The following is a 13,039-nucleotide window of genomic DNA, read 5'->3' on the forward strand; positions in this document are numbered from 1 at the left end:
AGTATAAACAGGTGCTTAGGCTAAGTATCATGACTCATTTTTTAAAATTTCTTGATATGGCTACTCCTGCTGCTGGAACCGACCAGCAACCATCCTGGTAGGAGATAGCCACCTGGTTACATCACCAAAAGTTGAAGGCTGTGGTAGTAGAATATCGCTGGCTGGTGGCCTTGGAGGAGGAAGAGTAGAAGGCAGACCTCCAGTTCCTTGGGCCACCGGACTGGCCCTCATCCAACTGAGCTACACCACCACCAGCGCTGCTTGCAGCTGTGGTCCGCTGCCGCCCACCCCACCAGCTGCATTCCTCATCATCATCAACTGGCTACCTCTTCGGCTGTGTTCTACATGAGCTGGTGCTGCTAAGGCGTGGGCAGCAGAACCTGGCACAAGACGTGGCAAACATTAATAACTAACTGGGTGCTGTCAAAGCCCTTTTTTGATATTGTATTTGGTGGTAGTAGTGGCCTAGCACAAACATGGAAGACGTCAAAAAAGGACTGATCCCACTCGCATCTATTCCAATGATGCTTACGAGCTGAACTCCAACTGCAGAATTATTCAGAAGGATTATCCATCACAGGCAAATAAACTGAAAGAAAACACAGACTTAAGTGGGTAATCCAAGACTTAGACCTCATGACAAAAAGTCATATCAAAACAGCAGCTAGCAGTAGTAACCTGTAAACAATCTAGGGATACCAGTACTTCATTTATTTAAATTAAACTAAGCCTGAAATAACTATGAGTCAGGAGTTAGGACTCAGGAGAAGGGTTGCATGCATTTTATAAGCAGCACATTGCCTGATTCATAAAGGTAAAGTAAGTTACACTTTTGGTATCGCTTTACTCTTGTAGAGTAACCTGTCCATCAGCAACTTTGCTTTATGAGCAATAACTTTGAGAGTAATGAGTAACTTATATCATTTAAAATTGCTACTCTTAAAGTTACTGGTAGTACAATTACACTGCAAGAGTAAACTTACACCAACATTGTAATTTTAAATGTGAATCGGGCCATGGGGCACACTAGTACTACCTATTCTTAGACAGACATTGTTCTAAGACTCTGCACAATAATGATGTCCCTGCCATGCCTGGGTGGGGACTAGAGATAGCATGGGATATTTATTAGTTAACAAGGTCCTGTAACAGTTGTCATTCATTTATCCACATCCACTCCACCAAGTGTGTGATCCAGTTAAGGTGCAAAATAATAAGTCAACCTCAATACATAATACAATCTGGGGAAGTGGGTTAGGTGTTTAATGAATTAATGGGAAGGGGTGTTGGGAAAAGGTGAGACAAAGACAAACTCAACAATCATCAAGTCGATGAGCAGCACTTCATCATCACATCTTTTGTGGAAGGAATGACACAGTTTAGTCAAATGAAAACAGTTTCTCATCCCCAGAGCCCCAAGGCATTTACTTCCTATGTTACCTAGAGTTGAAAAATACAGGAGGACCCACACAGCTCTAAAAATTGTTATTGTTAAGAAAAGAAAAATTACACTGTATAAATGCCAAAATGAACGGTGGATCTGCATTTTTCTCGGAATGTCCGTCTTAGGCTCAGGGCTGAACCAGTCCAGTAAACAGGACTGTTATGGAGCTTTCATTCAATAATAAAAATAGGCTTGTTGAATGCAGAACAGTAAATGTATATATTGAAGAGTCAGGGTAAGTTTCATGGTGGATGAGACTCAAGAGAGCAGAGCATATGCCGTTGCAGTCAAGTGTAATTTGCTGAGAGGTGAGACAAATCTTTTAACACCAATTCCAGATACTTAGGTAGGTGAATGTACCTAGCTGATCAACGTCACAAATTTTAATACCTTTTAGCTATGTGCATCCATCATGTAAAGTTTGTCCAGTGACAGTTCCCTCCAGATTACAACCACTTAATTAGAGTTTGACATTGGAGTCAGCTTTTTATTCTCCTTTTTCCTAATCAAAGCACCTCTCTCCAGTCCACAGGAGTAGGCCTCTTTGAGTCATGTTGTTTGATCCCATTGAAGTATTTTTCCATTTTCATTTTTTTGCCTGTTGTGGTAGTTCCATCCTGACACTTAATCTGAATTAGATAGACCTGTTGTGTTGAACAAGAAACAAGAAAAGCAACAGTATTTGAGCAGTTTTGGCATTAACCTGACTGGTCTCTGAAAAACCTAAAAAAAAGAAGTACATAAAAGGAGTGGAGCATGTAAATAATTAGAAATGTGAAAGTAAGCAGATCAATCATTCAGGCAGAATCATCCCCTGGGGCCCAAACATTAAAAAGTCAAGTTCACAAATGAGTTGCAAGTCAATACCCTCCACGTCACTACATGCATCATCAGTCACTCAATATATCACTCATTGATGAAATAGTTACTTGTTTCAAGAGTGTTGCACATTTGGTATTTGTTTTTCTTTTTCACCATGAAAGTGACACTTAATGACAGTCTTGTATAATATGAATATTTAATGAAAAACGGTAGGATGCTTCTTGTGTGCACACTGGTCTACTCTAAACATGTGACTAAATAAATAAGACCTGCTTAAGTCAGTCAAACCCAAATATAAAAACGTTCATCTATGTAATTTTTTTTAAAGCAGTGTGACAATAATATATGCCCGTCTGTTGTGGGATAATATTTACTCTGGGGAATTTGCCCTCAAACTCAAGGGGTTTGCCCAGAAGTTTATCATCTAACACACTTGAGTCTGACAAATTACCTCCTCATCCTCCTGTGCTGTTTCGGTAACAGTGTGATCTTGTGGTATGAAGTGTTGATACATATTAATCATGCTCAATCTCTACGCGTTTTGAGGAAAGAGACTGGTACTTCTGACTATGAAAACTATTCCAGCCACACTGATAACATGCTCAAAGGACACACTGGCTACCAGACAAAACAGATACTCTATTGCCAGTCTACTAAGCTCTGGCCATTGGGTTTTGTATCCAGGAAAACCTCTTTTGGATCATCCAGATAGTCTAGGACCATTCTATGAATGGTCATTGGTGCTGCCACTTGCTCGGCCTCTGTTTTCTTCACCTCTGTAATTGACTTAAGCCCTACCACTTTAAACCAAGCCATTGGAGAGGTTGTGTTTGGATTCTTCAGTTGCTGGTGTTACTGGTGGTGGTGTTGCTGGTGATGGTGTTTAGTGTGGACAACAGTTATGGCAGTGCCCTCTCTGGAGGTTCAAGGCTGCATGCTGGAACCTCTGCTCGAGACTCAAACTTCTGGCCATTCTTCTTCCAGGTCTCTTTCTTAATAAGCAATCCAAGTCTTCTAAAGTTAAACATCCCCATTTAAAGAAGGCACAAAGTTGGCCAGCATTTTTTGTACTGTGGATCAAGTGAACTGGCCCACACATATTCTTTGGTGGACATGATCTATTTCTGCAGCTTTGGATTACCAGCTAAGTTAAGGATTGGCCTCTGAACCAACTCATTCAGTGTTCACACTGGCGAACCTTTGCGACACTTGTTTCAACAGGTCCTGTAGCAGATGCAACAATGGGATTCCTTGGCTCATCATATTGTCCTCCTTGCTACTTCACATGTGAAATCCTCAAAAGGAGGTAGCATTTGTATTAGGCACTTGACCAGCCCTCATTTGTCCACCTCCATTGTCATGCTTTTCCGAGTTGAATCCCCTTCTTTTTGAAGAACATAGTTAGTGATCAGTCTGTACTGCTCGAATAAATGTTACAACATGAAGTAGGTCAACTTCCAACGTGTTGCCACCTCTTGTATGAGGGCTTTGAATAAATGACTGAAATAAGTGCAACATTTTCAGCAGGTGACTAGTATGTTGCTGACTATTTCTTCTTTTTGTGAAAGTCCTGCACAATCAGTGTGATGCAATGCACCCGTCACAGGACCATGGGATAGCCCCCATCTGCCATGGCCTTGATTATATTACTGCCACTGTCTGATTCTGAGACCTCTTGGTTGAAGCCAGTCAAATAGCTTGCTGTTAAACTCTTCCAAGACGCTTACAGTTAGATGGGATTTCTCCACGGCGAACATCTCTATTGTTGTATGTCACCAGATACCTTTAAAACTTTCTTCAGTGTTGAAAGCAGCAGACAACTCTTCCCTAACCCCAACAAAAAGATCTAATGTGCAGTGATAAACATATACACAGTTGCTTGACAACTGGTCCACATGTCTGCTGTCAGGTAGATAGGGTGAACAGTACTCTTCTGAAAAGCTTGACCAACCAATTGCAGCACATCATGATGGAGTCCTCCCACAAAAGAAAAAGGGAGGAGGCTCAGCACTAAGGGGCAGATCTATATTGGGGATGCGCCACTTTTACGCCGCCGTTGCGTCACTTTTGTGACGCAGCGGCGGTGTAAACCCTGCGCCACGTTGCGCCATATTTACATCGTGACGCATCTATGGAGATGCGTCACGATGTAAAGCCCTGCGCCACGTAAAACCTGCGTCAGGTTTCACGTGGGCGTGTCGACAGAGGGGGGGGGGGCATTCCGTCGCAGGAACACCCCTGAAAAGTGACTCAGTCAAATCTATAAGATTTGACTGAGTCACTTTCCCAACGCTGATGCGCCAAAACCCTGCGCCTGCTTGAAGCAGGCGTAAGGCTTGACGCACCATGTTAGGGATAGGGTAGGTTGGAACAGTGCTGGAGTTGCGTCGCGCTTGTGACGCAACTGAAGCACTGCGCCAACCTTACGCCATCGGATGCGTCAAGCATCTGTTTATTCCTGCGCCATGATGCGCCGCATTGTAAATGCGGCGCATCATGTGTGGCGCAAGGGTAAACTTGCGTGACGCATCATTCCTGGCGCATCCTTGCTGATTTGCAGGGATGCGCCAGGATACATAAATCTGCCCCTAACAGTTTAGCCAGCTTCTCCTAATACAAACGTGCCTTTGGGTGGTTGCGCTCCTAGATTCCCATCTGACTAAACATGCCCATAATAATAGTTTGGATTTTTTTCTTTTGTGGTGCCACTCACACAGCCGATTTTAAAGGAGACCCAAGAGGTGGTAGACTCAATGTGCATCTTATGGAATCACTATTTGCGCGGGTGTCTGCATCTGAGTCTTGTGCTATTTGTAGTTTGCTGATGTGGGTGATGCTGGCACACTACAGTGGACAGAGCTGCTTTGTGTAATGCTGTTAGCTTCTCATGAGCACCTTCTTCTTCTGTCACTGTTAACTGAGCTGCTTCCCCTCTCCTATCACCACCACCACCAGCTGGCTTTTTAAGGGCTTATACTAACGGATTGCATGATGTTTTTTCAGATGGGACTTTGGCCTCGAGTTATAAAGTGCAAACCTGGCTTACCTTGACAAACACTCGCGTGGCAAATGGAGCATATTGCAGTGTTTCCATCCAGAATGATAATTGTAAAGAAGTCTCAAACTAGAGAGGAGACCTTTTTTAGTATGCCACTGCCAATGCCTCAAAACATGAACGCCGGTGGCTGTGTTATTTGTCTCTCTGTAGGGTGAACTTTAACTGTGGTAGGGGTAGTTGCAGATCTCAGTGGGGGTCTTAGCAACATCAAGGATGGCAGTGGATTAACCACATCCCTCTGAGCGGGTTGAATAGGAGGGGAGCTGCCCTCCATACCCACAATCACTGACTTGTCCTCACCACTGTCACTTTTCATAATTCTAAGTTTTCAGGAACTTTCCTTTTCCCTTGTCTCTCAAGGGGGCTCTTGGAGACAACCATGGTCCAATCCATGTTCAGATGATCAAAAGGGGGACATGGAGAAGATGATGAAATACCCTTTCAATTTCTTGCTAAAGATCATGAAGCTAATGGTCAAAGAGTGGCATCTTGCTCAGCAGGAAGCTCAACCGCCTGGTCTGCTCCTACTTCAGAAAGAACCTTTGCTGGCTGTCGCTCCTGTTGTCCACTTTCCCGGGACAATTACATACTTTGCGGCTAAGATAAACCAGTTCAGACTTCCTACTTTTCACCATGAGTGCTATGGCTAAATCTCTGAGTGACATGGGCTTGGGGTTAGCCTTAGGTTGGGGTAGTGCTGTTGTTGCTGGAGTGCTGCTCCCAGCCTTTTGCTGCCCAAAGTTGGGTGCAGCAGGTATATCGTAAATAAATAAATAGGGGGAGGGCAGCACGCTAGATGTGGCATTATCCTTCTTTTTCTCCTCCTCACTAGCCACTTTCTTGGCACATCACCCTTCTTTGGGGCCATCTTCAAGTCCTTTCTTAACTCTGGCAGTTACCACTTAACTGCATAAGCAGAAGCAGAAGAGAACTCAGTTGATGGCGTCACTGTTGGCCTTCTGGCTGGCAGTACTATGTGTAATGTCTCTTGAGCACCTTGAAGCAAACAAGAAGTACATTCTGTGAAATGTGGCATTAGCAGTTTGAATCTCCAGACAATCTAATACAGTGAGGTCATCATGCATAATTAACAATAGTGTATCCATTCCAAACCAAATATTTCAAAGAAAAACTGATTGCAAAGTTTTCTTTATGTGCCTCTAAGGCCTATGAGACGCCTGTGGCAGGTTGGTGTTGCAGGGGGAAAATTGAATAGTTCTTTAAAAAGCTATTGCTTGAGTGCGCCTATGGCCAATGACAAGCAGTGGATGCAGGCCAGGCCAGACCAGGAGAAAGTGGAATCATTCTTTAAAAAAGTATTGCTGGTGTGTGCCTATGGCAGGCGGCGGGTGCAGTTAAGGGGCAAATTTGAATAATCCTTAAAGAAGTTATAACCGGTGTATGTCTATGGCCTATGGCAGGTGTTGGGTTCAAGGAAGGCCAGGGAAAAGTGAATAATCTTTCAAATTAGTGCTAGTTTGCACCTATGAGACCTATGGCAGTCAGGGAGTGCACAGGAAAAATGGAATGATCCTTAAAAAACATTATTGTTGGTGTGTACCTATGACCTATGTGAGGCAGGGGGTGCAGGGTAAAATGGAATAATCCTTAAAACAATTATTGTTGGTGTGCGCCTATGAGACCTCTATGGCAGGCAACAGATGCGGGGTAAATTGAACAAATCCTAAAAATCATTGCTGCTGTGTGCCTGTGTCATTGAGAGATAACTATGACAGGCAGGGGGTGCAGGGAAAAATGTACTAAATTAATAAAATATTGCTGGTGTCTTTCTAAGGAGTATGAAATATCCTATCCATAAGAGGCAAGGCGGCACAGGGGAAAATGGAAAAAATGCTTAAAAACACTGTACATACCTACAACTATCATCTTCGAGCACAATCAACACATATCAGGAAAAAAATAAAAAAATAATAAAAAGGCTCTTCTATCAATGTCCCTAGAAAATGTCTATAAAAAGTGTAAGAAAAGGAATTAACGCACAGGCTACTCAAAATGGCTGTGTGAAGGGCTGGAAAACAAAGAACACATGGAGAACTATGACACAAGCAAAGCATACAGGCTACACTAAATGGCTGCCCTGGCACATGGCCACCAAGGGCGGAAACATGGATACCAAGCATTGGCAGTGCCAATAGGTTTTGCCGTATATTGGAGTTTAGCATATAAAAAGTATTAAAGAGCAGTGAAAGTATTAAAGAGTAGTGGTAGCAAAATGGAAAACAAACCCAGACAACGTCAAAAGAAAAGGAAAAAATAAATGATCTACCGTATGTTTTAATAACATGCAATGCTTATTATTAGTAAAATAAAATGCTCTGAGGATTTTTAATATTAATTTTAAGTTTAACTGTATGGTATAGTTGTGTTAATCACACCAACAGACACAGCTTTAATGAGGCCGGGTCATGCTCACCATTGTTAGCTCAAAAAAGCTGGTGCCAAAACAACTGCACATGCACTGTGATTTACTTCCAGACACACCTTACACGACTCTGGCATCTCTGCCCATGTCCGCTGGCAAAACAGAAAACAAACCCCAACAACTAGAACAGAAAAGGAAAATAAATCATCTACAGTATTTGTTAATAACATGCAATTCTTAATATTACTAAAATAAAATGCTCTGGGGATTTTTAATATCAGTTTGAAGTTTGAATATTTGATATAGTTGTATTAATGAGCCCAAGAGAGCCAGCTTTTATTGGCCTGGGTCCTGCCGGTGCTCACCCTCGTTAGCTCTAAAACGCTGGTGCCGAAACAAGTGCATATGCACTGCAATTTACTTCCAGCCACACTTTACATGACTCCAGCATCTCTGTCCATGAAATCGGAAACATAAACCCGACAACGTCAACGGAAAAGGAAACTAAAAATGCTCTACCGTATTTTTTAATAACACCAGCTTTAATTGACCCGGGTCCTGCTGGTGCTCACCATCGTTAGCTCTAAAAAGTGCATATGCATGGCAATTTACATCCAGCCAGACCTTACATGACTCCAGCATCTCTGCCCATGTCAGCGGGCAAAACAGAAAACAAATCCCGACAACATCAACAGAAACAGAAACTAAAAATGGTCTAACATATTTTTTAATAACACCAGCTTTAATTGGCCCGGGTCCTGCTGGTGCTCACCATCGTTAGCTCTAAAAAGTGCATATGCATGGCAATTTACTTCCAGCCAGACCTTACATGACTCCAGCATCTCTGCCCATGTCAGCGGGCAAAACAGAAAACAAATCCCGACAACATCAACAGAAACAGAAACTAAAAATGGTCTAACGTATTTTTCAATAACACCAGCTTTAATTGGCCCGGGTCCTACCAGTGCTCATCATCGTTAGCTCTAAAAAGTGCGTATGCAATTTACTTTGAGCCACACCTTACATGACTCCAGCATCTCTGCCCATGTCCGCTGGCAAAATGGAAAACAAACCCTGACAACGTCAACAGAAAAAGAAACTAATAAAAATGCTCTAACGCATTTTTTTATAACACCAGCTTTAAATGGCTCGGGTCCTACTGGTGCTCACCATCGTTTACTCTAAAAAGCTGGTGCCAAAACAAGTGCATATGCACTGCGATTTCTTTCCAGCCGCACCTTACATGACTCCAGAATCTCCCCCATGTACGCTGGCAAAACGGAAAACAAACCCCAACATCCTCAACAGAAAAGGAAACTAAAAACGCTCTGCCACATTATTTAATTAATAACACGCAATGTTTAATATTAGTAAAATAAAATGCTCTGTGTTTTTTAATATCATTTTAAGTTTGACTGTTGGAATAAAAGTCATACTGCAGTTACCATCAGGATAATTCATAACAGATGAACGTTAAAACATAAACAAAGGCACCGGCCTGTTTTAGGTCGGAATTGAAGTGAAATTGCAGTTAAAATAAGGATAATTGCTAACAGATGCACGCTGAAACAGAAACAAAGCCACAGAGCTTCTTTAGGTCAGAATAGAAGTCAGACTGCAGTTACGATAAGGATAATTGCTAACGGATGCACATCTCTGTTAACAGGAGATATCACACGCTACACAGTGTGATGGCCAAACTAAAAACGTACTCAGTGAAATCGCCAGAATGAGCAAAGGGAGGGACTTTTACAACCCAACACCAATACAGAGGCTACATTTTTGAATGGCACAGCCAACAGCCAGTAGAATACAATACAAAATGTCTTGCAGACAGTGCAAGCGCTGTCTAGGCTTGACCTAAAAAAGAACACATGCTGTTCTAAAGCAAAAGCCAAGCACATTGGCTACACTTAATGGCAGTCCTGGAACATGGCCACCAAGGGCGAAGGCATGGACAACAAAGAACACATGCAAGCTGAAAGCAAAAGCAAAGAACACTGGCTACACAAAATGACCGCCCTGACAGTGGCAAATGGCCAACAAGGTTGGATGCATTGACAACAAAGAAAACATGCAGGCCTATGACAAAAGCAAAGCATACTGGCTACACAAAATGAATGCCTTGCCACATGGCTAGTGGCCACGAAGGGCAAAGCCATGGAGAACAAGCACACGTGCAGGACTATGGCAAAAGTGCAATGACTACACAAAATGATCGCCAGCCACATGTTCAAACAGCAAGCAAGGTAGCTTGAACAACAAAGAGAACATATCTTGGCCTATGGCAAAAGCACAATAACAATACATAACATAACATGTGTATTTGTAAAGCGCATGTTCACCCCAATGAGGTCTCTTGGCGCTGAATAACAGATGTTTATTGTTACCCAACTCAATGAATACACAAAATGTCCATTTATCACATGTTCAAACAAAAAGCAATAAGGCATGGGCAACAGAGAGAACACATGCAGGCCCATGGCAAAAAGTACACTAGCTGCACAAAATGGCCAAACTACCACATGGCGTGGAGAACAAAGACAAAAGGATGGCCTATAGCAAACACACACACACACAAACTAGCCACACAAAAAACGGCCAGTTGACCAGCAAAGAAATTAGGTATGGTAAATAAAGAAGAAAACAACCATCAATTCAGAAATTCCAAAACCAAAATTACCTTAACTGTAAAAAATCACAAACCACAAATATCCCAAGGCATCAAAAATTACCCACCAAAATACACTTTAACACTTTGCAAAAAAACTCAGAATAAAAAAAAAATACATTTTGCATTTAATCCAAGGTCATCTCTAAATGAATAGATGTTTTAAACAAATATGCACCACAGAAACAGTTGATGAATATACACCCAATTCCTAGTAATGGTTGGTTGGCCATGGCCCCTTAGCAGACTAGGCCCTGCTGTAAAATGAGCAAATTAGTTCAGAATTCAGAAGAACACAGAAGAAAATGGAGAAAAAGTACTTTAAGAATTTTAAAACCAGGCCTCCTTCTCTCCCAAAAACTATGCTATTTTTTTCCAAAATCAATAACAAAAAACGTTAATGCAAAATATGCCCCAACTGCAACTCCAGGCCACCCACAATCAAATGTACACATTAAAGAATTTTTTTTACAAATCGTACGATAAAGGTACAGAACAATACTGGTGCATGCCCCACATCAAACAACAAAATTATCCAAAAGTGTTTTAACCTACTTAAGTGGATATCTCACAAAAAAAGTCCTTAAAATCCAATGGTAATTATGAAACAGGGATTACAGACCAAGAGAGTGATCCTTTCACCTTGAAATCCAAATGAAAAGTGACCAAGCGATGGGCACTGGAATGAGCCTTCTGAACAGGAAGTGAAAGTTGTAGTCTAGGTCACACAACATCCATACGTAAAGTGCATAGTCACACTGCCTTTGAAACTAAAATGACGGAATTTTACTGTCACCCAACTCAGTAGTACTCATTTTATCACCCCAGGAGAGATGAAAGGCTGAGTGGGTACATTAGGATTTAAATTTCAAACCTGTGACCCTAATGTCAAACAAAGGTTCCTGTAGTAGATGCATTAGTCCACTAAGCTTCCAGACTTAGCTTGACAGAAGGGTTCATCAGAAATGAAAATACAAATACAGATGCATTTAGAGTTTGCAGAGCTGAGGTACAAAAACATCATTGGCTGAATATTGTCTAACAGCAATGGGATGGTATTTTTGCAACCAATATTTAGTATATATTTATTGAACATAGTATTTTTGGCAACTATATTTTGACAAACAACCTCAATATGAATGAGTGTGTCCTCTAGAGTGGATGTTAAGGAGAAAGATGTTTTTTAGGATAGTTTGAAGAACTGATACAAAGAAGCAAGTCTGATATAGGCGGGGGGAGTATTCACACATTGATTTTGCATCTTTGCCATATTACAGTAATGAGCGCAGAGGCAAAGGAGCTGCTGCGCGGTGCACCAACTGTGCACCTCATTAAGGTAGTGCAGTCAGTGCGTCCCAAAGGGCACACCTCAAAGGAGGAATAGGAGATATCAACAATCCCTTAGACATTCTCCTGGAGATGAGTGCAGTCAATACCTACACCCGCCGGCAGGGGGGCATCTCTGCCCCCATTTGAAAGGCAGCTCAGGCTTCTGCCTGAATAGTGAAAGGCGGACCAATGGCTTCAAACCAGGTTCACTAATGCACTGCCCACAGGGCAAGCACAAGCTTGACGCTGTGCAGGGCACAGTGAATTTATTGTAATAGGGTGCACTGTCCCTTTCTGCACCTGGGACATCCAGTCAAAGTGGGACAGACTGCCATGTGTGCAGGAGAATAAGTGATTTGCCCAGCATGTGTTTAGTCAGATGGTAAAATCACCAGATCTCTGGGTTCCACAGTCAGCAGTGTTGTCAGTAGATCCTCAGATCGGTGCTTCGGTCTAATTCAACTTGCAAGCAAGACAGAGACCCATCCATCAGCTCGCATCCTCCTTGAACCAGCTTTGACTGACCTTTGGCTAAAATGAATGAGTACCCTTATAAAAAAGAGCAACCTCTCTTCTAGGATAAGATATTGCACTTATTTTTTCTATGAATACAGTGCACGACACAGGCATGCACTGCATGTAATTCCAGGCTATGAAAGCCGGGCACCTTACCTCTACAAAGGTTTTCTGCGGCCTCTTCAGGTCTACCAGCAGCAGGTTTCCAATTAGCGGGAGAGGTTTCGGTCCAGGTGGGAAGTTCTGGGCGAGGTCCTTCTTCCAGCCATCGTTTGTAATTTTTACAGCAATCAAAACCAAAAGAATGACCAGGAGAATAATAACAAGCCCTGTAGTGTACATTTCTCCTTTGGCAGAGGTTTACCAGACTGTAAATATGAAATGTCAATCACCTCATGAAGAGTGAAGTGATATATACTCTTCATGGTGGAAATGATTAATTAATTGCAAGAAAGGCCCCCTCTCTTTCAGCTGCTTCATGTGTATCGACTGTTAAAGTTTAAGCTAATCCCGAGTGCCAGCGCATTTTATAATCTCAACTATGACATTGTGGCATCAGGCCCTAATGGGGTGCAATCTTGCTGACTAAGCTCACAGGTTATTGATCCAAACTCTGCACAGACACACTTTTCAACTTTGACTGACCGAGGTAAACAACATGGATTATTTTCGTTTTTAAATAAAGAAGCAAACTACAAAGACAGATGCTTCTGATATGGGCTGATTTAGCATTGGATGGCAATGGGGCGTCACAGCTGTTCTGGCACAAGTGCTAAATGTAGACTTGAAACAAAACGTGCAGTTTTGTTCCTCATC

At 42.2% G+C, this 13,039-nt stretch overlaps 1 protein-coding gene across 1 annotated transcript in view; it reads right to left on the minus strand.

Moving 5' to 3' along the window:
* Window positions 1-12,647, minus strand: part of LOC146816620 (cytochrome P450 2K1-like) — a 376,635-nt gene extending 363,988 nt beyond the window's left edge. The window contains exon 1 of the mRNA XM_085610495.1: window positions 12,380-12,647. Within this exon, the coding sequence (XP_085466621.1) occupies window positions 12,380-12,565 (186 nt within the window). The 5' untranslated portion in view covers window positions 12,566-12,647. The remainder of the gene's footprint in view (window positions 1-12,379) is intronic.
* Window positions 12,648-13,039: the final 392 nt, after the last annotated feature.

Source organism: Triturus cristatus, chromosome 6 (genome assembly GCF_964204655.1).
Source record: "Triturus cristatus chromosome 6, aTriCri1.1, whole genome shotgun sequence".
NCBI lineage: Eukaryota > Metazoa > Chordata > Amphibia > Caudata > Salamandridae > Triturus > Triturus cristatus.